This window comes from Dermacentor albipictus, chromosome 3 (genome assembly GCF_038994185.2).
Source record: "Dermacentor albipictus isolate Rhodes 1998 colony chromosome 3, USDA_Dalb.pri_finalv2, whole genome shotgun sequence".
NCBI lineage: Eukaryota > Metazoa > Arthropoda > Arachnida > Ixodida > Ixodidae > Dermacentor > Dermacentor albipictus.
In genome coordinates this window covers 45,699,784-45,725,492 of record NC_091823.1, presented here as the reverse complement: position 1 = coordinate 45,725,492, position 25,709 = coordinate 45,699,784, and the positions used below count along the sequence as shown (strand labels likewise).

Genomic DNA, 25,709 nt, shown 5'->3' with positions numbered 1-25,709 from the left:
ACGCTTAGACGACTGAGCTGGCACCTTATACAAGTTCTTTCTTTCTTTCTATTTGAATCAACGCGGAAAACGACGGCAACACAAAAAGGAAGAACACAGGACAACGCTCGTCCTACGTCCTTCCTTGAAAACTGAGAGCGAAAAACACCTAACTTAGTGGTCGAAGAAACGATAATAAGAGGCCACAAGACGCGTGTTTGTGTGTGAAGGAGAGAGAACACGTTTATTCATGAACGAGAAGTCCTTGCGTGACCGCAACGTAACAGGCCTTTTCGAAACTTATGAGGTTGCAATAGAACGAAGCGAAGCCGTCTTAGAGGAGAGCAAAACAAGGAAATGAGAGGAAAGATGAAAGAATGAGACGTGACATGACTGAACCGGTCTAAGAGAGAGTTTTCGGTAAGTTTGCCCATATCAGGGAAAAGCGTGCCCTTTGTTGTTTGTTATCGTGAGAGGTCAAACGCAAAAGTAATGAAGAAAAGCATATAAGAAATCTAAGTTTGGCGGTATCTAAAGTCACACCCGCAACTCCGGCTCTGATGTGTTCGACAGTACCTTACTTGTAACGCAAGTCACGACGAATACGTTACAACAGCGCACGCGGAACGGAAGCATTGGTCAATGGGCGCCTGCTGAATTCATATTATAGCAGACGCTAAAACATCAGAAGACCAGCGGTAAGCCACGGCATTTCTTGAATGCATTGGTATATGCCGATGGAGGAGGAAATAACTTTATTGGGTCCTGAGGAACCCCTCCCCTCCCATTCTTGGTTTAGTGGTCGGCAGGGGTCGCGGGCCGCACCCACGTTGGGACGGGAAGCCCGTGAGCCTCCGCCCTTTCGTGAGCCCTCTGGACGGCCCAGAGCTGGGTCTGGTGGTCGTCGCTTCGCAGGGCGTCCACCCAGTCTTCTTCTTTAGTGAACACAGTGCCGCTTAACGCGGAGCATTGCCAGAGCATATGCGCTAGCGAGCAGTACGATGCGCCACAATCCGGACATTGCGGCTCTACTTCTGGTGAATAACAGCTCGGTCTGCCTCTCGAGGGGAACGACCCTGTCTGAAGCATTCTGAATATCGATGACTGTGGCCTAGTGAGTTTAGCGTGGGGCAGCGGGAAGGTTCTCCTCGACAGCTGATAGTGAGTTGTTATTTCGTTGAAGGTGAGCAGCGGGTCTCGGTGCTCCCCTCCCTCCCCGCCACTTCGCTCGCCACGATCGCCGCAGCGCGTGAGTCCTCGCGCGCGTCCGTGCGCCAGCTCGTTGGCGTTGTGAAATTCGGGGTGCACGTCGGCCCCCAAGTGCGATAACTTTTTTTTTATTCTTAGCGAACGCATGCTTTCTTCGGCACCACCATGCCGATGAGGAACGCCATTGAAGCTATAAAGCAAACGTATTGTCAGCAATAAAGTATACAACGGACACACACACACACACAAAAACAAAGAACAGGGAGACAAATAACAAAGATAACAAAGATCAAAACGCCCAAACACAACAAGACGACTGTGCAACAATAAAACGTTTTGGAGAAGCGAGCGACACATTTGTCGGCAACATTTCCAGCACCGTATTAAACAAACAAATAAATATACCAATTCCAGCTGCGCGGTTACATAAGATGGCAACCAATTTTCTTTGCGCTGTTCGCCCTGGCGCCTCTGGCATACACCGAGGCAGGCATTCTTACGCTCGCGTATCAGTGCTTCAGACAGCGAATACGAGCTCTCAGTGGCGTGCAGGACAGAGCGTCCTTGAAATCGATGCTGCAAATATGATTTTGGCGAGAACCAGGTTACCCCTCTGCCCGAGCAGTTTCGCTGTTCTCTATGTGCCGGTTTTTTTACTTCAATTCAAGATATGCGTGCTTTACATCCCTCTTTCCTTTTTTTTTACTTTCCTTCTTCTTTACCGCACTCCTTGTAAATTCTCTTTGAAAAGAGTGGAGATAAGCCTCAGTCTATTATTATTATTATTATTATTATTATTATTATTATTATTATTATTATTATTATTATTATTATTATTATTATTTGCGCCGGTATTTACATTTTTCATAACTGTCTAAGTTCTTCCACTTATCCACGCATTTAGAAAACTGCTTGTGCTTTCCCTGCTTCAACTGTTTGAGTTGCAAAACAGATGTCATGAACTACAGGTCGATTTCACTCCTCAGTGACACAACCAATACTTCTTTAGGCTTGTAGCGAAGCTCAGAACGAGCAAAAAGAAAGGTGCATGGAACGGATAATGAAAAGGAACGGAGAGCAGGGTGAGCTCCGTTCCTTTTGGTTACCCTTTCCACCTTCCTTTTTGCTCGTTCTGAGCTGCGCTACAAGGCTAAAAAAGCCATACCAACTCGCCCAAAGTGCTACGCTTTTGGCGCATCCAAGATTTTTGAGCTTGCCCTTCACACCATATTGTTTTCTAGTGTAAAGTGCTGCTTGCTAACTCCAAACCAACAGAGATTTCCCTGTGGTCGCTCAACAGTCAGCAATCTTGCCAGCATACGTGTGGAGATGTGTGCGCTAGTATTTCAGAAGGGGCAAGTGGATGCCGTGATATTGCGACCTCAGCAAAGCTTTTGATGTGATCATCCATCCAATCCTCAGTGGTAAAGATTACGCGTCATGGTGTTCATGCTTAAGTTGTTGATCCCCTTTGCAGATATTTTCTGGGGACGTGCGGCTATGTTCGCAACAATGAACATTCATGTTTTGCGTACAAGGCCACTAGCGGTGTCCCTCAAGGTTCGGTATTACGGCCACTCCTTTTATTGGTATTTGTCAACAATGTTCCTTCCGTTATCCGGAAGTCGTCCTTTCTTCAATATGCCGATGACATTAAGATTTTTAAAGATGCTCCCACTATTGAAGACTGTCGAATTCTTCAGTCTGACCTGTTTTTCGCAGAATCGCGCAAAAATAATGGTCTCTGCCTCAGCGCATCTAAGGCCAAAATTATGACATTTACTGGCAAAACCGAAAATATTCTGTATTTTTTCTCTGTACATTCTTTTACGCTGAGTAGGGTTGTTGAGTTCAATGATCTTAGTGTACTCTTTAATGCCTCGTTAAGCTTTTCACCTCATATTGAACACATTGCTATGCGTAGTCTGAGCTCTCTAGGTTCTGTTTGCCGCTTCTCATACAAATTCAAATCTCTCACTCCGTTTCTAGTAATGCATCAGGCTATATTTTTTCGCCAAATCGAAAACGCATCGGTTGTGTGTAATTGAAGTTCCAAATCTCACAGTGATAGACTAGACAGAGCTCAGGGAATGTCCTGCGCATGTCGCTAGAGAGGGACATTCGTCGAATGCTTGCACCCCATTGGATGCACGTCTCCACACGATCAGGCTCATCGTGTTCTCCTTGCTTTTCTAGAAGTAACTAAGTTACGTTCACGTTTCTCGCTTATTTCTGTTTTTAAATGAGAAGGCCTCTGACACTACTTCTATTCTGACATTATTTAGTAGCGTGACCTCCAGTCGCCGGCCCTACTGTGTGCGTTTTGCTTTATTATTTGAGATTTGTCATCATACTCTTTCTTTTCTCTTTCCTCCCATTCTTCCTACTTTCCATTTCTATGTTTCCGTCTCCTCCTTCCTGAATAGTAGGCAGGCGTTGTGCCCCTTCCGGTGGCAATTGCTACCTTTCTTCTCGATTACCCTTTCCTGTCAAGCGTATATATGTTTGAAAACAAATAATAATAATAATAATAATAATAATAATAATAATAATAATAATAATAATAATAATAATAATAATAGCGATAATCCTCAGTGGTGGCACCATTAGATGAATATATCTGGCTCCCCTTCTTCCTATCTTCCATTTCTATCGTTCTGCCTCCTCCTTTCTGAAGGAGGAGACAGAAACGTTCGGTATGAGTAATGTCAGTTACATCGGCAACGCTATCCAGCATTTATAAAATTATTGTAACCGCCGTCAGAAAGTGCATGTCCTTTTCATGTGTTATTAAGGCCTTAGACGACTCATGGGTCGAAAAATCCGACAACCGTCTGGCGTTATGGAATCAAAATCAAATTGTTTTATCAATAAAAGAGCTCGATTATCTCTGCTCGCGTTGAGCGGACACCCTTCTATATAGCCAGTGTGGCCACAAAAGTGTTTGCGTATGGTTTTCCCGGTTTTGTTCACACTTGCCAGGCGATGTACACGTGTCTTATGACGTTTTGAGGAGCATAAGTACGCCTGCGAGAACTCGAAATAAATCTGTTGTTCAATGTTAGCCCTGTGCGTGGCTAATTAGCCTTTCAGTGTTCCTCTCATTCTACCTGCGCCACAAGAAAGTAACAGGCACCATATATAGAAGTCCATCTAACTATCTTCGTCGACTTAACTTATAAAATAAACAAGAAATGTTCAGTGAACCTGCGTATGCGTCTTAATAGTCTTCATAGACTTACCACGACCGTTCTAACGTGCCATTAAGCACGCAGAACCAGAGGCGATGTGTAGGCGGCAGAAAAAATAAAAAATAAGGCGAAAGACAGGTACAGAGAGAACAATAGGAAGTAACGCATTCAAATAGGAATGTCAAAGCAATTTCATGAATGGCTCGTGAGCGCGCAGGCTTTCAGCTCCATCCTCTTTAGCGCATGCTGAAGTGGCTGTCAACTATTTTCTCCTCAGCTATAAAAGGCCAAAAAACGCTGCGACGAATTGTGCAAGCTACCGCATTGAGTGACCTTCCGTAATCCAGACTGAGTGACCGTCCGTAATGTAGAGCAGAAAACTTTTACCGCGTGGCGATATGCACAGCGGAGTTTCTTTTTTTTCTTAATCTTTCTATCCCATTTTGCCTTTCCTTAGTGTAGGGCATCCAAGCGCTTAGTTCTGGCTAACATCCCTGCCTATCATTTATCATTTCCGCTCTCTCTTTTCTCCTCATATTTTCTGCCCTTTCTCCTTCACCTGTGCCGAAAATTCTACTGGATGGTTACTCTGGTTAACTTCTCTGCCTACTTCTTATTTGTTTGTTGCAAAATGCGGCAAGTGTTGCCACAAATTGGACCGGCTATCCCAATATTATAGCTAAAAAAAACAAATAATATTGCTATGAAAGGATAAAAGAAGAGAAAGGAAGAAGGTGGCAAGGCGCTGGCTGCTGCGTGTTGTTGGTGGTCACCCATCTTAACCACATTGACTCTGCTTGGATATATACATGTATATTGTAAATACAGTCTGTCTATGCTGCCATCATCCCCGTAACATATTGGTGGAATGGCGGTGTACCACAGCTGGAAATGGAGCTCCGAAATCGCAAGACACTGTAAAAAATCTGCAACATAATGGGACAACACTAATACAGCAACTATTTCTCTTTATCATCATGTCTCTTTCTCTGCTTTCTATAATGCCTCACGTATTCCTTGTCGTGGAATTTATGAAAACGAACTAATCAAAGCATGGAAAATTTCAACACGTTTACAACAAATAACTTCTTAGCGAACACTGCGCTACGTATAGCAAGTAACAAAAAAGCGGTCAGGCGTACCACAGAATTAGGGAGCATGTATCAAAACTCAATTCTGCTTCTTCCACCAATGCGAATGCTGTCGTTAAACGGTAAGATCAAAATAAAGAAAGAAAGAAAGAAAGAAAGAAAGAAAGAAAGAAAGAAAGAAAGAAAGAAAGAAAGAAAGAAAGAAAGAAAGAAAGAAAGAAAGAAAGAAAGAAAGAAAGAAAGAAAGAAAGATGAAGCGGCAACTTCTCAATTCAGCAATGCTTTCATGCTTCCTACGGCGGCAAGTCGGCTCGAGCAGGAAAGCCGATTCCAGGAAGGAGTCGCGATCGAAGACCAAGTATAGGCCCGGTTCTCCGATGAAAGGAATTCATTAAACGCAGGCAAATGGCAAAAAAACAGTGGTCTCCTCGTAGGCGTTGTGTAAACACACTGGGCAATCCCGCAGGATGCCGAACCATCAACTAAGCAAAAGAACGAGTACAAACTATCTTTTCCATAGTCTATCGTGGCGCATTGATAGCGATACCAGCGTGTTTAAAATAGCGCAGGAAGCGAGAGAGAATTCGTTCTGCTAAACTTGCCAGAGCGCTAACTGGCGAGGTGTTTGCCTTAACATTGCGCGATTCCTTATACCATTAACCACTCGCACTCGAATTTTTACACACACACACACACACACATGCACACAGGATGGGCAGGCGTCGTCGCGATATACGTCGGGGTAAATTTCGTGCAGAACGGCCAGACACGGATATGTGCCGGTCTGTAACAGTTTAAGAGAAACGGCTTGCGCCCTATTCAACTTGGGGCTAACCCCAAGTTCAAGGGGTGGAAACACCCTTCTAGACATGTAGAAGAAGTTCATAACCTCGTTGTGAGTAGCGGGATTGCCCCCTCTGACCGTAGGGGGAGCCGAGTCGGCACTCTTACAGAGGAAGCGCGGTTGGTGAGGCCACGCACAGCTTCGTCAGCAGACTCATTGAGGTTCCGGGGAGCACTCTCGATCGGCCCGTGAGCGGGAAACCAGTAAATCGAATGGTGCGTGAGAGCATACGGACTCGAGACGCTAAGAAGACTAGCAGCTTGCTCGATAATGCAGCCCTTCTAAAACACCCTAATAGCCTTTTTGGAATCGCTATATATCTCGGACCCACGACCGTCATGCAGGGCAAGGGCGATGGCGGCTTGCTCAGCGAATTCGGGATATACGAAGTGTGAATCGAGGCGCTATTGGAAATCTTGCCGCTGGAGTGCACCACAACGACGGAAGTCTCCCCATCGCTTTACTCCGCGGCGTCGACTAAGCTTGCTTTGATGTATTTTTGCTTGATCAGTTTGAGGATCGCTGCTGCTCTGTAGCCTCGCGCCTGCCCACGTTGTGAACGGCATGGACGTTTCGGGTCACGAGGGCCACTTCGAACTTGTCTCGAATGCACGGATCGGGGTACTGACCATCGGGAATCCCGCAGGGTGGTAACCCAGCTCTTCGAGGATGCCTTTACTTGCCGCTATGGTGACCAGGCGAGTGAGTTGCGCGCGTTCTTGTGCTTCGGCAATCTCCTCGGCGGTGTTAAGTACCCCAGCTTGAGGAGATCCTCGGTATGGGTCCTGATGGGTAGCCTGAGAGCCCTTTTGTCTACTTTGCGGATGAGAGCGTTGAGCTTGTCTCGCTCTGATCTGAGCCAGTTGAGCATAGAAATCGTGTACTTGAAGTGGCATAGTGCAAAATCGTTGATCAGCCTGATGAGATTGTATTCTGCAAAAGAGTACGCATTTGGGCTGGTTGGTTCATGATTACGAGCAATAAAAACAGCGCTAAACCACGGGACGAGTGAGGGGACTGTGTCCGTTGTCTGTGTCCCCTCACTCGTCCCGTGGTTTAGCGCTGTTTTTATTGCTCGTAAGATTGTATTCATTCATGCCTCGGTGTCGGTGCCGCTTTTGTCAAGAAGGTGCTTCAGCATACCCCAGGGCTTGCCGTTGCGCATCCGTGCGTCGATGGACTCGATGAGCTCGTCCCACTGCTGCTGGCATAGCGCTTTGCAGTGGTCATCGATGGCCTTGTTGAGCTCCGAGATCTTCTTTCGGAGTCTGCAATTGAACCTTTGACCCTTCCATCTTTGGCCTCGATCTGCTGTCCATTCGCTCGACGTCGACATTGGTTTCCACTTTCTTGGTGGCTGCGGAAGCGTCGTTCCGGATGCCTGCGCACAATTCTTCGAGGGTGGCAGGTGCTCTGGCTCTCCCGGATTCTTCGTGAATCTTTCGAATATGATCCGAATCGACGAACATGAATTTCCTGACCCTACACCGGGCCACCTTAAAGTTGATCTCGAGAATGTAGTGGTCGTTGCCGATCTCCATGGCGGTGTTCTCCCAGCCCACGTCCTCGACGTGTCTGACGAAGGCGAGGTTGGGTGTCGAGTGCCGGGGGACGGAGTTGCCGATGCGCTTGGGAAAAGCCTTATCAGTGACCATGGCAGAGTGAGGTCCATCTCGTTTGCATTTTGCTACCATCTGACATAAACAGCGGAAACAACCTTTCATCTCTTAAGGAACGTAGGCATTTGTCTTTAAATCGTTTAAAGAATGCTTCGCTTTTACTTTTACAATGCATTGTTTTGTTCTTGCCCACATTTTCTGTAAAGATCGCATTTTATGGTTTGCATTGTTCAATATAGCACTTTGGCACATTTACTTGCCTTGATTGCCAGGAAAAAGAAAATGAACTTTGAATTTGCCTTCGTCTGTTTCCTTCACGGTATGTGATGTTTAAGTTATGGCGGCTATATGTAAATTCCGTTGTCTGCAATGAGACAAAGCATGGCCTTCAAGACTCATCTCCATTACTCCCTCGTGGGTGCTTCCGAGTGGCGCAGACATAGACAACTTGGAATTTATTTTTCTTTTTTTCTTAGGAACCATCTTTTTTTGTTTTTTTTTTCCTCTTAGGAACATTGCAAAGCGCTACACTGAACCATCCGTACCATAAGATGCGACTTCGCTGCGAAATTTGAGCAGGAATGCAGCAGGCGATAAACTGAAGGCCTTTCTTCTTCTTATTTTTTTTTTTGCAATTTTAGGATAGAAGTGCGCGTCCCAGTGCTGCGAGGCGCATGATTTTTATCGAACTGCAGAGAGGTCGACGCCAGGACGAGGTGGGAGAAAATGTTGATTTTAGCACTACACGAACGCTACACGCCTGGATGACGGCAACGACGGATATATAATTTATACAGGTGAAGGCGAGTGTGGTCGCTAACGTTCGAGGCGTCGCTGGGAGCAAGTTCAGGTACTTCTCTACTTTGACATGTCGACGAAGCGAACGCTCTCTTCATTTGTTTAATTACCTCGTCGGTACCTCACCCTTTCTCCTTTTCTCTCACTCATTGTGCGCAACATACTCCCTAGATTATCCCACCACTCTAACAAGGAGCCTAACAATTAAATGTTAAAGGCTGCCACTTTACAACCTGCCGACGATCATAACTAATAACAGTAGGAAGCAAAGTACAGTTTTTCCAAAGAAAAAAGCCGGCGAGTGGTTTCGCATGCCGGCCTGATGGCTGCACTGCTGTCCAAAATGCGCTGCTCTTAGATAGCGATCGTGCACCTGATTGCAGTGCCTTGTACAGTGTATAGTCGGCTGATAGATGTACTGTACGTGCGGTATTGTATTGTACAGCTGATTGTATTCGTTTTTGTTTTGTATGACGTTTTTGTTTTTCCTGCCGTAACATTCGTGTGTCGTGCAGATGTAAGGACCATACGCAATAGGTATGCAACGTACTATAGATTGGAGAGAGCAATTACTCTCAGTGGAGTGTGGCATAATCACCACTTTTCCCCTCTTCTTTTCCCTTTCACTCTCTATCGCTTTGTATCTCGTCACCTCCTTCACCCACCCAGGGTAACCATGCAATCAGGATTACCAGTCCTAAACCTTCCCACGCATTGTTTCACCCTCTCTACCTCATTTACGAAAGCTGTGTAGTGGCAGGATAAATCTCTCTACATCCTAAATAGGAGAGCAAGGCCATTGTGCATAGAGTTGGGACGTCGCTTTCGAAGACACTGAGAGTCCGTAAATTTCGACGAGGGACGTGAGTGATTAAGGCCCAGAGGCGTTATCATAATTACAAAGCACTGGTTTTCAATCGGCTGTCCGTGGTCTACATGTCTAACTGCGCGTAGACCTGCTCATTTCTTGGAGGTGTTGGCACATCCAGAGCAGATTTCGAAAAGTTAAATGACATCGGCGTCTAGCTATCGACGATGCACGCTTCGCACCAATGTGATAACGGTAACGCGGCCGTTGCATGTCTGTTTCGCGCAGTAGCCGCCTCTGCTTTCAGTAGTCTCTGGAATTGCTGAAACATAGGTGTTGTGGTCGTATTTCCTGATAACAGAACTATACCAGTGGTAGTTGAATATATCACATGATATCGACGCTTCCTGTATCACGCCGAACACAGTGTCTTTGAAGTCATATGCGTTCTTTTTTCTTTCCATCCCCTGAATGCACTCTTCTGCCCCCATGTCCCCGGAAAAAAAAAGAAATACAAAGCACTAAACTGTCAAAAATTATGCTGACCACCATTTCGAAAGCTTTTTGACTGCTCTTGAGTGACCGTCCATGATGCCGTTCTGCCAACTAGTTACGCGCGCACGCACGCACGCACGCACGCACGCACACACACACACACACACACACACACACACACACACACACGCACGCACGCACGCACGCACGCACGCACACACACACACACACACGCACGCACACGCACACGCACACGCCCACACACACACACGCACGCACGCACGCACGCACGCACACACGCGCGCGCACGCGCACGCACGCACACACATACACATACACATACACACACACATACGTACACACAGACAAGTACACACACGTGCACACACACACGCGTGGAAAGGCACACGCCTGTGTGTGTGCTCCCCCTATTTGTCGTATCTGCAGATAGATAGAGTGTGGTATAACTCAGCGAGCCACGTCTTCGGCTAAGAGTCTGCTGATTAACGACTTACTCGACTGCGTAAAAGAGCAAACCGCTCTGAGCTCAGAGAAGCGCATCTGCTGTCTCCACGGTAAGATACGCTAAGTAATAATTAAGGCTTGGTAGTTCTTGTAGATGCCCTTGGCAACTCATTTCTTTCTTCTGTGTCGACGCTATTTCCTCGTTTGACAGCGTTCCCCTATTTGTCCTATCTTTTTGAGGAATCTCTGCAAGTTCTTTCGGTCTGGAGTGATCGTGAGCTTCCTCTAAGAAAAACGAAAACACACTACTTTGGCTTCTTTCCTGCGAGTAACAGCCGGCGGAAATAGAATGGCTTTAGACTCTAGGGTTCTACGACTCAGCATTCATGAAAGAGGAAAACTGTACAACGACACTAGATGTAGCAAAAAGCAACTAAGGAAATCCTATATGGGCTCTGCAAAAAGAAAGCTTTTTGCCCATACTCCAGGTGGATGACAAAATTTTCCGTTCATAAAACCTTCTCCACATTGCTAATTTCTGCCGAACTGATTTGTTATACATTAAGTTTTCAGCGCTCAAGCAACATTTACATGTGGGATGAGAAGGCGCTTTATAACCTTGCCCCTCACCCCCCGGCGTCTGCTACTGTGCCTTCTCCTTCTTTTTTATTCAAATCGTCATTTCCTTTCCCCCTTGCAAGGTAGCTAACCGGACGTCCGTCTGGTTAACTTCCATGCCTTGTCTTCTTTCCACTTTCTCTCCCTCTCTGTTCATGAAGGATTCGAGAGGTTTATAAATAGCGGACCCAAGCGTCCTTGCATACCCAAAGCACCATACTCTGCTTACGTTCTTTTGTGTACCTTGTTGCGTTCTTTTATACTCCGTTGGATGTATACCTTTCGCGTTAACTTGTACACATTTTCGCGTCCTTTTGCAGGCCCGGTGGTTAATATCCCCTATCTGTGGGCCTGCAAAGCCTACAACTCAATATTATTTCTTAAACCGCATATTATCAAAAAAGAAAAAAGAAACCATTTAACCAAGAAATATTTCCTTTTTTTTCTCCCTCAACGCAAGAAGTAGCATAGAATAATTGGCATCTTGAGTACTACCATAGTAATCACGGCAAGCCTCACACATTTCAATAAGGTTCTGTGCTGTAGCTAAGGCGATGTAAACAGGAAAATTTTATGCACTTATTTCACTAGCCCTACGTTCACTAAGCAAGTCGAGACGCAGTTACAGCACCAGAACACAAGTTCTTTGTTTTAGCGTTCACTCCGGCAGTCTGTATACATGTCTGCGTTAATGGTCCGACTGACTAATCTGCGATTTCCGTGAGCGTAATTTAGCGCCTTAAATTACTTCAATTTATATATTGCCTAAGTGTTCCTGCTTTTTCAACTTCGTGAAGCTTGCTCTAACGCTTAGATGTTTATTTACATAATAATGTTGAGGCTGCGGAAATATGCAGCTTTCTCGCTAAGCCCGCGTTTTCTAAACGTTTGACGCTGAATGCATACAAGGCAGGCCGACGGCATATGTCTGCAATTAGTGAACTGCAGCAGTTTACCAAGTAATCAGAGCGAGCAAGGGTCTCCTGTAGTATACAACAATTTGGCATTGCCTACGATGAACCTCCGCCAAATTTTACTACCCTATAAGCTTTTACAACACCACGTGATACAGTACGAGCAAGAAAAAAAAAGATTGAGTCACTTAAGTATCCTGTAATTTGAATGCGAAAGCATAATGATTTCTCTAATTAATTGGTTACGCCTATGATACTTGACGTCATACATTGTTGCGTTCCTTCACATCTCTACCTTAATCCACCTTAATCCACTTTGCTATAAATTTTGTCAACCTGAAAGCGCCTTAATCAACTTTCATTCGCTTTAATCTACCTTGCTATAATTTTTACCAACCTTAATCCATCTAACTCCACCTCGCTTTAATTTGCACCAACCCCAATTTACTGTAATCCACCTTAGTACATCTTGTTCTAATTGGCGCCAACCTTCATCCACTTCAATCCACCTTAATCCACTTTCATTCGACATCATTCATTTTACATCCCCTTATTTCACTTTTATGCACCCTAAAGGAACACGAATGGCAACTATTAGGTCAAGCTAAAGTGATGGATCAGTACTCGAAAATCTTTAAGGCGTCAATATTATCGCGAACAGAGCCTTAGTAATCGAGAAATTGAGGTATATGCAAGACACGATTAGAAACTCAACTGGGACATTGAAGCACTTTCCCGATGACAAAGGCACTCCTCATATAAATTATCTCACTAGTACTCAACCTCTCATAGTAAAAAAAAGAAAGAAAAAGAAACATCATTGTATTGCATTATAAGACGAACGAAAATGCTACTCGTCCAGTTCTATTTCATATTTAGAAAAAAATGACTCCTCCCCATTGCCCTTGACAGCGACGCGGGCGATCGAAATGTTTCGTTTTCGCTCGACTCTGCGCCCCCCACGCTTTCGTGTTTCCATAGTTTCGTTATCGTGCAGTGCTTTGTTAGTTTTGCTGGTTCGCGAAACTCGCACAAACTGCGCGGAGAATTCCACGTCCACGTGATGTCGCGGCGTGCCCGAACGGTCCACACCACTTGACAAAAAAGCAGCTGCAGCGGCGAAATCACCGCTCCTGTCATGGCTCGGTTCCTACATGAACGCGCGTTTTCGTTTGGCGCAGGAAACCGCACAACGCAGTCTGTCGGGCACCGTATCGCTCACCAACGGCAGCGAAGTGCGGTGATGGCGTATGTAACGTTACCACTCCCCCGGTTGGGTGACGGGAGATTTCAATGTCTATATTAGTATTCGTACATTTCAGACGCAATTTTCTCATAAACTGAGTCTTTCCTTTGCAAGAAATGAGCACTGCGACGTTTCTAGAATAGTATTCAGAGTTCACAGCGACTTACTAATTGCCTTCAGTATCCCTTTAAGTCACCTTACTCTAACTCGTTCTATCTTTAATTCTGTATTACTACTTGCGTCATACAAGAGGCTGATGACGTCACTGATAAGGATGATATTCGTTACCGCTCGTAGCGGACAATGCCGGCTTTCCTGCCTCGTGGGACATATAATGATTCCGCAATAATAACTGTCTACCTCGGGGGACATGTGGCTGCTTCTGCGAAGACCGCATAAGAGGCGTTCCCATGCCGTGCATTTTCATTAAAACCTCGGAAGGCGGAAGCTTTTCCTAGGGGAACTAGTGGAAGCTGGTGCAAAAGAGGCTGCGAGATTATTATCATCGCGAGCAGCTCGGGGAAGGTCGGCCGACAGGCTGCATTCTATCGCACTGCCGGCGACAGCCAAATGGCGCAGTCGCGTGATCGGGGCGTGCTATGGGCGCAGCAGAAAACGCGTCTCTGGCGATGCCGGTCTTGCGGGTCTTCCATCCGATGGGAACTTATATTCTGTTCCTCGCTCATCTATAAGCCCAGCATGGGGCTTCTCTCGGCTATCGTCGCCTTCGAAATTCATCAAGCTGACGTGTGTAAATGTGCGCACGTGCGCGTGCTTCATATTCTGTGAAACGACGCCCTCCATTAGCGCTGGTGGAACCGGGCCAACGTTTAATCTGTTTAAGTTAACTTCGCCAGACCGAATGTAATTATGGTCGTACGAGCGCCTGAACAGTGCTCTCGTCGCTTGCAGTTTATCGCACGATCATCCGTGCACGTTCTTTTCATAAGAGAGAAGGTGCTTGCGCCAACTACAGCGGCGAGTTTAAACTTATGCGAGCGTAGTCTGCCGGAAAGATTGGTTACGTTTGTCGTAATTGTTACAACTGTCTCGCTGTCACGCTGAGTGTGCTTTGCCGAAGATGCCACTTTTCCGAGAGCGTCCTCCACTGAGTGCAGTAAGATGAGTACGTTGAAGGAGTGCATTCTATTGCATCTACCTAGGAAAAGAAGAAGAAAGAAATCTACGTTATGAAAATGTCAGCCATAGAGTACTAGTTTCGGTGTTTTACTACACTCACTGACTGCTAAGTTCTAACCCGCTACCCATATCAGCCTGCCCATGTAGCTTATTATTGCCGTAGCAATTCAGTTAGGACATTTGCGGGAGAATTTTCGCCGATGCTGTCGCCGTGATGTTCCATGTATACTTAAGCATGTGTGTGCAACATGTTTACGTGTGTCGTATACGCAAGTTATATGCTATAATATTCGACCACCGAAAATCCTCAGACCTCATCTTGACCTGAATTATTTCTCAGAATTTTAAGAATTTTGAGAATTTCAACCTCGGAAACAAGAGTTATGAGACATTTCATTCACAGCGTATACCTTTTATCCGAAAGCTCCTGAGATTGTTAAAAATTGCAGGCATGCTGGTGCTTAAAGTCTGAAAGTGCTTGCGTGCCAGTTACTTGTGTGCCAGTTACTTGTGTGCTTCAGTGCATGAAATGACGTTTGGTTAACAAATGAACTGGAACGCCAATGCATTTCTCCGCAAAGTTCGGGAATTTATACCTCAAAACTGGTGTCACATTGAAAATTCGTTCCGAGTGGATCCGCCTTGCGAACTCCGCGGCTAGAATTTGTAAATTGCAATATGGGCCATAATGTAATTAGGTAAACACTTAATTAGTGAACTTTTAATAATTCGTAGATTTTGCATCTCAATTTTATGTACAAGTATTGGCCGCCGCTTCGAGTAGACCAGCTCACGAACTAGAATTCCCGATATCTGCCAGAGGGCAACTTTTAAAGATTTTTGAAAGTGTTCGCCGAAACACCCTGCATATGCCGTAACTGAGTCAGCGAAGCAGCAGGAGGCTGTGCCATGCCGGCACGCAGCACGTCTCACCAGAACGAGCCGTCGCCTTATCGGCGCACGCTTTCCCCGCTTTCCTTATAGACTCGCCACGCGACATCTTGGCAGGGGAATCAGAAAAGCCACGCGCCCCTGGAGAAATGCGGGGCGCGCGCGCTTCGCACGGCAAGAGCCCGCTGAAAGGCGCAGCACTCATCAAAGAGGAAAAGAAGGAGCTGGGAACAGGAGGGGGAGGGTGTAGGAGCGTGCTGCACGCCGGGAGCCTTGCGCGACCTTGGAGTAGTCCGGTTATTAATGACCATACGATGGGCGTCCCATAGGTGTCGAGCTGTTCTTGCGCTTCTGCCATCGGAGCAGGAAGGAGAGTGTATTGCAAATACCGCGGTAGGAAGGATGCGCATGGCGAAAGGAGAAATAGGGGGTAACTTGGGGCAACCGGCTTATAGACATTATAGGGACAACCCGGAACTAAAGCGCTTCAGGAAAGCAAATGCATTATGCACAGCGTGGCGCGTGTATTTATCTGAGATTGTTAGATTTCATCGTATGTAACTGTACATGTATGTATAACTTGGCGCGCACCGATAGTTCTACGCCGCAGGGCAAACTTTTGAATAAAAAAAAATTCTCTGAGATGGGGGCCTTCGCTTTCACTCTGACTTTTTGTCAGAGTGAATTTTTACTTCTTCACTCGATGCACGTCTCTACAGTCCGACAGAACCAATCGGTCACGTTGGCGGCGAGTGAGTTGTTCGAATTTATGGTTTACAACAGATTTCTCTGTTTCGTTTTGTTCACAAAAACGAAGATGGGGGCGGGGGGATGGCGTAAAAATCGGCTCTTGGTTTTAGTGTTCATATACTTGTGTGAGGTAATATCAGCGGGAATTTCAATGTTCTCGTTGATAGCAGAAATCAAACATCAAAAGACACGTTATAATTTAGGCTTCGCAGCATTGTTCCATGCAGTGTTGCATAGGCGCATTGCACTGACCTGATTTTCGTTTCCTGGAAAGATAAAGTTGATTTAAAAAAGAGTTATCTCGGTTTATTGGGAAGAATAGCTGATAACGACAGTACGACATTTACGGCATTACTACGGCATTTACCTTGGCACAAAGCCTCGACACCATTTTCCTACAATTGTCGCTAAATTTAATCTTTGTCGTATTTGTTGTTCTTACAAAGAAACGGGCTAAATTAGGCACGCTCGTGTAATTAACACTCACAAGGTTCCGGAGCGCTCGCATACGTAATTTATTGCTAGCACTGCAATGAATCCTCCCACTTCGAACTTTGCCTGCACATTACCCAACTCCCGACATTTACTTTCACCAAACAGAAACAAGGTATCTCTTTCAGTTCACTGAGAGAAGCGGGCGAACGTCGACACGCATGGAAATGTCGTAGAAACAAGATACCATGCATCTCTTTTTGTAATGCTGCTAATGAAGCCAGTAAGGTAAAAAATTCAGGACGCATTGTACTTTACATGCCACCCGATCCTCTTAAGCATGAAGACTGTTTAGCGCAGAATTTTTTCCTGGCATTGGGAAACCGTTAATAACCGCAACTTGACATTTGTAATTACTTTTTTCTTTTGGAAATTGTTTGCAACCACTGCGTTTGATCCTAACGCGCTTAACTTCGCGCGCAGATTTCGCCTCGTAATCCGCTTATTGTTGCTAAGTTTGATCTTGGTGGCATAGGCAGTTATGCAACAGCAGCTTGCCAAATTTTGCGCTTCTCGTAAAAGTTTATTAAATATCTGCTCTAAAGTGCGCTTTATTGCACAATTTGTTGCAAGGGACGTAATCAGCGTAAACTCTATCAAGTTTGCGCAATATAAATTCTGCACAATACCATGACGTACCCTATACTTTCGCCAAATTTAAACTCTGCATAACATGAGTTTCACTCTGTACAGTGGGAAACGTAGCGTGAAAAGTTCACGTAACACTTTCGTGCACATGTTAAAGGGATACTTATCAAAGCTTGTATTCGATCCGCAGGCGTATCACTTCGCACACTAATTGGGCGAAATGTTTCCTACGTATTAGATATATTTGATCTTAGACGCTCTTGTGGTTATGTCAAGGCAGGACTAAATTTTAAGCCGCTCTTGAAATAAACTCGTAACGCTCCAGAGGTCTTGCACAAGCAATTTATGTCAAGAGCCATCGTAAACCCACCCATGTGGAACTTTACGCAAGTCCCATTGTGTGGCCCTCAATTTCACCGATGAAAAGCAAGGCGCCTCGTTGAGTTCACCCAGGACACCGGGCAAACGTCGTATAAAGAACGCAAATACTGAAAAAGAAAAAGAAGGAAAAAACGACGTTTCGAGCAATTATTCATCACGCATATTGTCATGCCAGGAACGTTAAAATTTCGGGGCACATTCCATTTAGGATGCCCTCCCCCCCCATTTCAGCCATATATATAATTATCGTTTAAAGTAGCCTTCATCATCATAACGATCACCAGAAACATTGATTGGTCTCTATTTACAGGGTCTTTTGTGGTAGTCCGTCTCGGTCCCTCTTGACTGCGTTTAGCATGGGTGGGGTCCTTTGTCCAGGGCTCGAACAACCTCAGCTGCCCTGCCAGACCAATTTGGTCCTCGCAGCGGTCGCTGGCCAGCAGTGCCTCCCGTAGCTCCGCTCTTGGATTTACGATTTTGGGGACTACAGTCTTAAGTTGGCTTTCCCATGTGGTTTGATGCAAGGTGGACTTTTTGACCGCACTTTACATTTTTGCTGAGTAGGTTTAAGTTGGCGAAGGCTGTTTCTGCGCATCAGGGAGACGTAGCTTATATCGGCAGCGTCACATTTGGGGGCACTTTATTCAGATTTCGTTTGCAAAAGGCGTATTTGATTCACACACACTTCGCACAGAGAGTCTCCGTAGAGGTCCACATATTTTATCTCGGTGGCATATGTATATAATTCATAACAAACTCGTAATGCTCCGGAGCGCTTCCCTGCGAAATTTATTGCGAACTTCTCAGAACTTCTCTCATACATGTAATCTCTAACCTGCGTGATATTGTCACGAAATATTAACAAGCTGTCTTGCCTAGTTTACAGATGACACCGGAGAAACCAACAGCAATCCTCGTGTGAGACATGAAAGTAAAGAGAAAAGGAAAACGGAGGTTCAATCAATAATTTTTTAAACTCTTCCGTCCAAACTTAGAAAACGAGAAAGTTGCCACACAATGCACATAACATTCCCACTAATTTCGCCCAATTAGAAGTTGGCGACTTGCATAGTTTTCTTAATACTTTGACAAATATATCCAATAGCGGCACTCTGACACTACGGAACTCTTGAATCAGTAACTTTGTACGAAGGTTGTAATTAATCTAAAGAGATGAAAAATGTATCGTTTGTCGCACACGACAAGCTTCCTGTTTCAATGAAATATAAGCACCGTACTTCACATAGTTCACCAAGGAGACCGGGAAACAGCAACTACATGACACGTATAAGGTGTAAAAATTGACAAAAGAGTATTCAGCAAGCATTTTTAAAGCGCATAATCACCCTAGCTACTTCCAATCTTCGGTGCTCGTCCCCTTCCGTTATGGCCCGCTCAGGCAAGCTAGAAAACCTTTAGGCCTACCATATAACGTTTCTGTGTTGGGCCAAAAACGAGAGCTTAACAATTTTTCTTTACTCCTTGTTTCAACTCCTAATTGAAACAAAAAGATTCAAAATTTGTGTGCCCATTGCTTTTAACAATTCCCAAGTTTTCTCAAGTTATAGACTTCATGAATTACGTTGTTTTTCTTTTTCATATAGTGAAAACTGGCAGGTAACGTTTTCGATTTGTTCTAGTCGCAATAACAGCTTGGCTCTAAAAGAAAAGAGTACCGTTAACAGAAAATGAGCGAGTTTATAAAAAATAGAATCCGCTACGAAGACCACTAGCTGCGAATGTAAACTACACTACATTACATACAAGCGCAGCTCTCCAGGGCTCCAATTCGCTTCGAAACTAGATTTTAAAAGCGACGACAAGAATGAACGCGTGAAGACATATTCAGAAACCGCTTGGACTACATCCAGTTGAGCGCCTTTTGGTAGCAACGTACGCCGTCATGCTCTCGTCAGAGCGTCAGAATCAGCGTCGCTGGTTGCTGCTAAGTGCGCTTCATTTCTCAGGCCACGTGGAGGAAGATCATTATCAATGAGTGTTACGTGTACCTAACTAGCCAGAGCCTAACTTGTGTTGCACCTTGCGACATTGCACCGTAGAGGCACATTGCCAACGTAGACGACAGAGCGCAATGACGTTTTCCTGTGACCGTCGTTCACCCTTCCGCAATATTCGCCAGCATGCGAGAATCTCCAATGCTATATGATCGCTATGCTATACGACACCTTCGGCAGCTCCTGCGACTTCTTTTGTTTGCGTACTCCACGAGCTAACGTGTCGTTTTCTTTTGCCGCGTGGCTGGAAAATTTTTTTTTTCTTTTCTTGTAGGCGACGACACTTGAAATACCGGCACGTCCCAGAGGCTCACTTGTCTATCGTCTGACATAATACTTAACTTTTTCCGTGCCGTTTGAACGGAGAAAGATGAGCGCCCTAATTGCAGGTGGAGAATCCACCTTCTTAGCTTTCTCGTAAAAAATTCTTTAGGAGGTAGCTAAGAAGGTGGATCACCTCGACGAAGCGAAGAGGAAAGCCAGGTCTAGGGAAAGAAATATTGGAGCGCGGATCTCGAGGACAGCGTTGTTAGTCGAAATCTTGCGCAAGAAGCCCGGCAGCGTCATTGCAGGCATTTCAGAGTGGAGAGACAGGTAGGGAAAGGGAAGAAGTACGCGTTCTTTGGTTTCTCGCCGAGTGCATGCGACAGCGTGATTCGAAACGCTGTTAGCTGCCTTATAATGCTAATGCGAGTTTTGTATTGCTATACAGGTTTCCAAACTGTATACTAAACTAATGTGAGGCGTGACTTCATTAGTGTGTACGCCCAGCCCAGCCAACGTAACACAACTGCTGGCACGGACGCGAACGGCGGCAGGACGTGCGCATCAATCCGAACGTGTTCAACTCTGCAACAATGGCCTACACGCTCTTCGAACATAGTATCCCGCATCCTTTGTCAGAAAGCAGGAAGGAACGGAAAGAGCGTAACAATTGATGTGCGCTGACACGCGTCTGCCTTCACTGTGCTTTCAGAGGCGCTGGTGCATCTTCGAAAGTTCGGCAGGGTTTTAGTGCGTTTTATGCTGATGGCAGTCGACTTCGTGAATGCTGCCCATATATCTTCTTCCGTGAGCGTTCTTTCCTCCAGTCGGCTTAGCGCAGTATGCAGAGCCTCTATCAGCTTAGCAAAAGAAGGATAGTATAAAGCAGAGGACCTGTATAATGGTCTCATCGCAACGACAAAAGTGGCACGAGGCACACTGCTCATCATAGTGACGCGAAAACAGTAGGCGTTTGTAAAAGCGACGCCCAGCCACCAGCTTGCCTCGCATTCCTGGTTTCCAAGCAGCACTCGAAGGCTCAAAGAAGACTCGAGGGACAGCAGTCGCGAGTTAGGACATTCCGCTGAATTCCATTGTGACTTCGACAGTATTGCAAAAGCTGTACATGCCAAATCAACTTAACCAGTATAACGTCTTTGAAGCTTTATAAAAGGGCAGGAATATAGATTTGCAGAAGCCTTTATGCCAGCAACAGATCTCTGAAGTTCTCATTTACATGAACTGTAAATCAGTGTCCATGAATTATTTTTTCAAGGCTGTATTTGCATTTATTTGAAAGTCGACCACGATCGGAAAATGTCAAGGCCTAACTTTATTCTTTTTTGTTGCGCCAGTATGACAGCGCAGGAGTTACAGTGTGACGTAGCTGATTTTTAAGCGTTATCGCGTATTTTGGCTATTCTTTAAGGAAAAGGAGTTATCAAAACATGCTAGCTTGAATATTCGGTTCGCTTCGAGTGCAACGTTGCCCCTGTTCTTGTACACGGAAATACATAAATACATAAATACATAAAGTTAAACTACTCCAACATAGGCGTGCTGAAAATCAATGGTCCCATGGTGAGCTAATGCGAGAACGTCAAATCTTATTTCCGCACCTTCTCTGGCTACGTCTTCGTACAGGGTAAAGACGACTATTTTGCTGTTACAGTGGTAGCACCTTTCAAGCATTATTGCTTGCCGATTCTGCTGATTTGATTACAATGATTGCAAAATACCGCCCCTGGATACTACATAATTTACGAATGCAGCTTGTACTAATATTACGTTTTAGTACTCTTCTAGAAGCTTGTTGTGAATTGCCCCATATGCAGCTTGGCACGAGCTTCTAACAAAGTGCACGAGAACAAACGAAGTAGACGGGGAGAGGGAAGCTTGTTCGTGTTCGCTCATACATTTAGTCTGGGTTTTTATTCTTTAGGCATGCGCGAACTCGCCACCGTGTTTACGCTTACCTATCTTTTGTAATATGTTGCGACTGAGCTTTCCCAAGTGGGAGCGCGCTGATAGTAACGTGGTATCGAACAGAACCATTCTCCAAGAGCATGTGCTTCGTGTAACTATATAAAGGTACGTTTAAGGGAGTGATTGTACACCTGACGCATGCAGGCAAATTGTTCCAGACAGAATCCTTAAAGAATCAGACGGACAGAGAGGGCCTGACTCATGACTCAGCGTTGCTGCAATTTCTACGCTACGATGAAGTTCGCAGAACAAACATTAAATAGCAGCTTCGTGCTGACGCTCCAGTATACGTATTAGGAAGATGGCATCTTGCATCAAGGGTATGGGGAACTAAAAATAAAGAAAAGAGGTTTACTTGCTCTTGTCTTCGAATCTTACTTAAATTACCTCGTTTTCATTCTGCGGTGATATCATGCAAGCGATGTTTACCAGCGACGCAACGCGTCGGCAGTTGAAATGAACGAATAAAGTAATATTTGTTTACAGATACAACTGGCCTGTGGCCTATGTGGAAGAGCGGGGTCACTAGGGAGGAGCGAGAGGCCTATCAGAACCTTTATTAGAGCCACTGCCACGTCAGTTTCGCAAGAAAAACTACCACAGGGATGGTAGCGTCCCCTTGGCAAACTTAGGATCCGGGGGTGCCGTCGACGCCTAGTAGGAGCCAGCCTAGCGTGTTTGCCCGGAGCTGGCTAAGGTCCCCGCAGTCCCACAGGAGCTGTTCGACGTTCTGCCTGACAGAGGCATCGTTGAAATCCGGACCGGGGTTCGGGAGGTCTGCGCGGGCAGCTACGGCCGTCTTAAGTCGTCGTTTCCCTCGGCAGCCCAGGCGTAGGAGTGCCACCTGCACCGGATGTCCTCGGATTGGCCGGAAATGAAAAAGGCCGCTTGCTCGCAAAAAACGCTTAGCCACTGACCCCAACTTTCATTATCGCTTCGTTGGATGTTTGTATTCGCTATATTTCGCCGGGTCATTTCAATGGAAACAGTTGACCGCATTCTTGGAAGAAGTCCCTGCCTTTTCTTTTGTTTGTTGTTGTGTTTGGGGAAGGCAAGTTGTTTCACCGCTTGTTAACGGAGTTCATGCTTTATTTTTCTTTATTTTTTATACGTGCGTGCGTGCGTGTGCGCGTGTGTCAAGTCAGGAGGCCAATTACTGCGGAGCTCACACTGCGAAAAAAGCAGGGATGTGGCGTGTCAAGACCCAGACGCGTCTACAAGTTGCAAAGGTTTCCGTCTAAAACATAAGGTCAGGGCGTAATGAAGCAGTGCAAGGCTGGCACTGTTATCTTTCCGGTAGCAGGGAGCGGGTGTAATAACCCCTTTCAACTCAATCTTTGGAACGTATATTTATTCCGGACGGGTGAAACCATTAGGAAGTAGAACGACATGGCTGCAACAAATACTCGCGTCGTGAGCCGAATTATATATTTTTTTTTATAATAACTCTCTTTTGGGATAGCACGGTCAAAATGTCTACCAACAACAACAACAACAACATAATAACGAAAGTGTATATTTCTTCCGGTGCTGGAGCAAAAAGAAAGCGTTTGAGCGACCATTGCGGCACAACGGGCAGGCATACGTTATGGCATGCGCGGTGACACTTCACTGAAGGCCCCCCTCCCCCCCCCAAAAAAAATAGGGTTTTACGTGCCAAAACCACGATGTGATTATGAGGCACGCCGTAGTGGGGGACTCCAGAAATTTGGGCCGCCTGGGGTTCTTTAATGTGCACCTAAATCTAAGTACGTGCGTGTTTTCGCATTTCGCCCCCATCGAAATGCGGCCGCCGCGACCAGGATTCGATCGCGCTACCTCGTGCTTAGCACCCCCGCACCATAAGCACTGAGCAATCGCGACGGGTAACCGACGGCTCCAGCATATTCTAACATGGACAGGGTCGCTCCGCGGCGTGGCCGTGAAAGTCTGTCACTACAGTCGAATGCATGGTCAACAAGACGAAACGCGCGAACAAACTGTATGAAAGATGGAATCCTGGAATGAGTGTTATAACATCTCTCTCGCTCTCTCTATCTCGCAGCCGTGTCAGTGTCCGTGTCGGCCTGGACGCTGGTGTCCATTTCACTGGAGCGGTTCTTCGCCATCGTTCGGCCGCTCGAGTCACGTCGGTGGCAGACCCGGTCACACGCCTACAAGGTCATCCTGATGGTCTGGCTCTGCTCCATGGTCACTATGCTGCCCATCGCCGTCCTCTCGCAGTTGGTGCCCCTGCGTGGAGGTCAGTGCGTTGCCACATCGCGCGTACACTTCCTGCTCTAGATCTTTGGGCGTACGGAACGACGCCACGACCATAGCTCATGGGCCTAAATTGACACTAAAGGAAAGTTCACAAAAAAAAATAAGTATACTAGCAGCTTACATTTGTGAAATGAGATACACGTCGGGTGACCTGAAAGCAGAAGTCGGCTCCACTAGGAAAAGACGGAAAAGATAAATAAGGGGGGAAGAGCGCCGCTGTCTAAGACGTCACAAGTGTTGAGAACTGCTTCTCGAAACTACCTAGTCAGCGCGGAGTGGAGAAAATATGGACATTTCGTAACTGAAATGAAATTCATTGTGGAAACTTTCGCTGCCTTCATCAACAGAGAACTGAACAAGCTCTGGAAACGATGGCTCCGCCGCAGCTAAGGCGACGTCAGCTATGCTCCAGCTAACGTGCGATACAACTCTTTAGCCCGGTGTAGCGTATCATGTCGTTACCGTATTTTGTTGCTAGAGCATTATGTAGAAAAAGCAGTAGGGGCAGTGTCAACATCCTGCGAAATCCGTCTCAACTAAACTACATCGGAAACGTTCTTGTGCTGCATAACTCTTACTTTAAGGGAAAAAAAAGGAAAGGGGTGGTCGTAAAGATAATTATGAAGATCGCCTTCTGCAACCGCACCTTTGCGCTAACAAATAAGAATACAGTCGTTAAATTTACAGAGCGCTCTGCACTCTGCGATTGAAAGAGAGGAACAAGATGCTGCCAGGCACCAGCAGCAACGGTGAAAGTTCATGGTAATATTATATGAGTATAAAGCGTGGATGATGCCATTGTTCTATGTGTTATTGTAGCAGCTGGGTAACAACAGTTCAGAGGTCAATAGGGTGACTCCCAAGGAAGCCTCGGTGGAAAGGTTAATGTGCCTGGCTAAAACTATCTAGCAATAATATACCACCTATTACTCGAATAAGTGTTGCTGGAGTTGCTAAACTGCAGCAGACTAGCTCAAAGTTCGTCCAGATTTAATCGTTACGTTTAAGATCAGTTCGTATAACAGAGGCACTAAAGTTCAAGTGCATTTTTATTAGAACACTCTGCATGCTGTCAATCATCATGGCTGGCTAGCACTGCGAAAACAGCTGCGCAATTGTTTTCAAGCTTTCCTTACTAAGCAATTACAATAATAGATCTGTAAGGAAAATTTTGACATCTCATTTGCTTGGGGCAAATAATTGTCGCAAGTAAGAAAGATGAAGGCGATTATATAAGAAAAAATTACTTAGTGTTCTCCCGCTCCCGCATCCTCTTCAACGGGAGCTACATAGGCGATAAAGGACGCACAAGAACATGGCCTAGGAATCGTACATTAGCGGATGAACAATTCACATCATTCTTGTTGCACATGGAGGCAGTCTCGTGGATGAGTAAAAATTCAAGATCCCGGAATTTCAACGAATGCGTGAGGATCGATTTAGTTCAAGGGACACTACGTGTGCACTATTCCCGGTCAATACGTAATGTCACCCATCGCCGTAGCTTAGTGGTTACGGCGCGTGTGCTGCTTATTTCGAGGTGGCGGATTCGATCCTGGCCGTTGGCGGTCTCATTTAGACGCGAGCGAAATTGAGGAACGCTTGCTCACATAAATTTAGGTGCGCGCTAAAGAGCACTAGAGAGAGAAAGCAAGAAGAATGG

The 25,709-nt window shown here is 45.7% G+C and overlaps 1 protein-coding gene across 8 annotated transcripts in view; it reads left to right on the top strand.

Moving 5' to 3' along the window:
• LOC135898177 (cholecystokinin receptor type A-like) overlaps nt 1-25,709 on the top strand; it is a 201,905-nt gene that overhangs the window by 117,123 nt on the left and 59,073 nt on the right. For all 8 annotated transcript variants that reach the window (XM_065426991.1, XM_065426990.1, XM_065426988.1 and 5 more), the window contains exon 2: nt 23,829-24,026. In XM_065426991.1, coding sequence (XP_065283063.1) covers nt 23,829-24,026 — 198 coding nt within the window. The remainder of the gene's footprint in view (nt 1-23,828; nt 24,027-25,709) is intronic.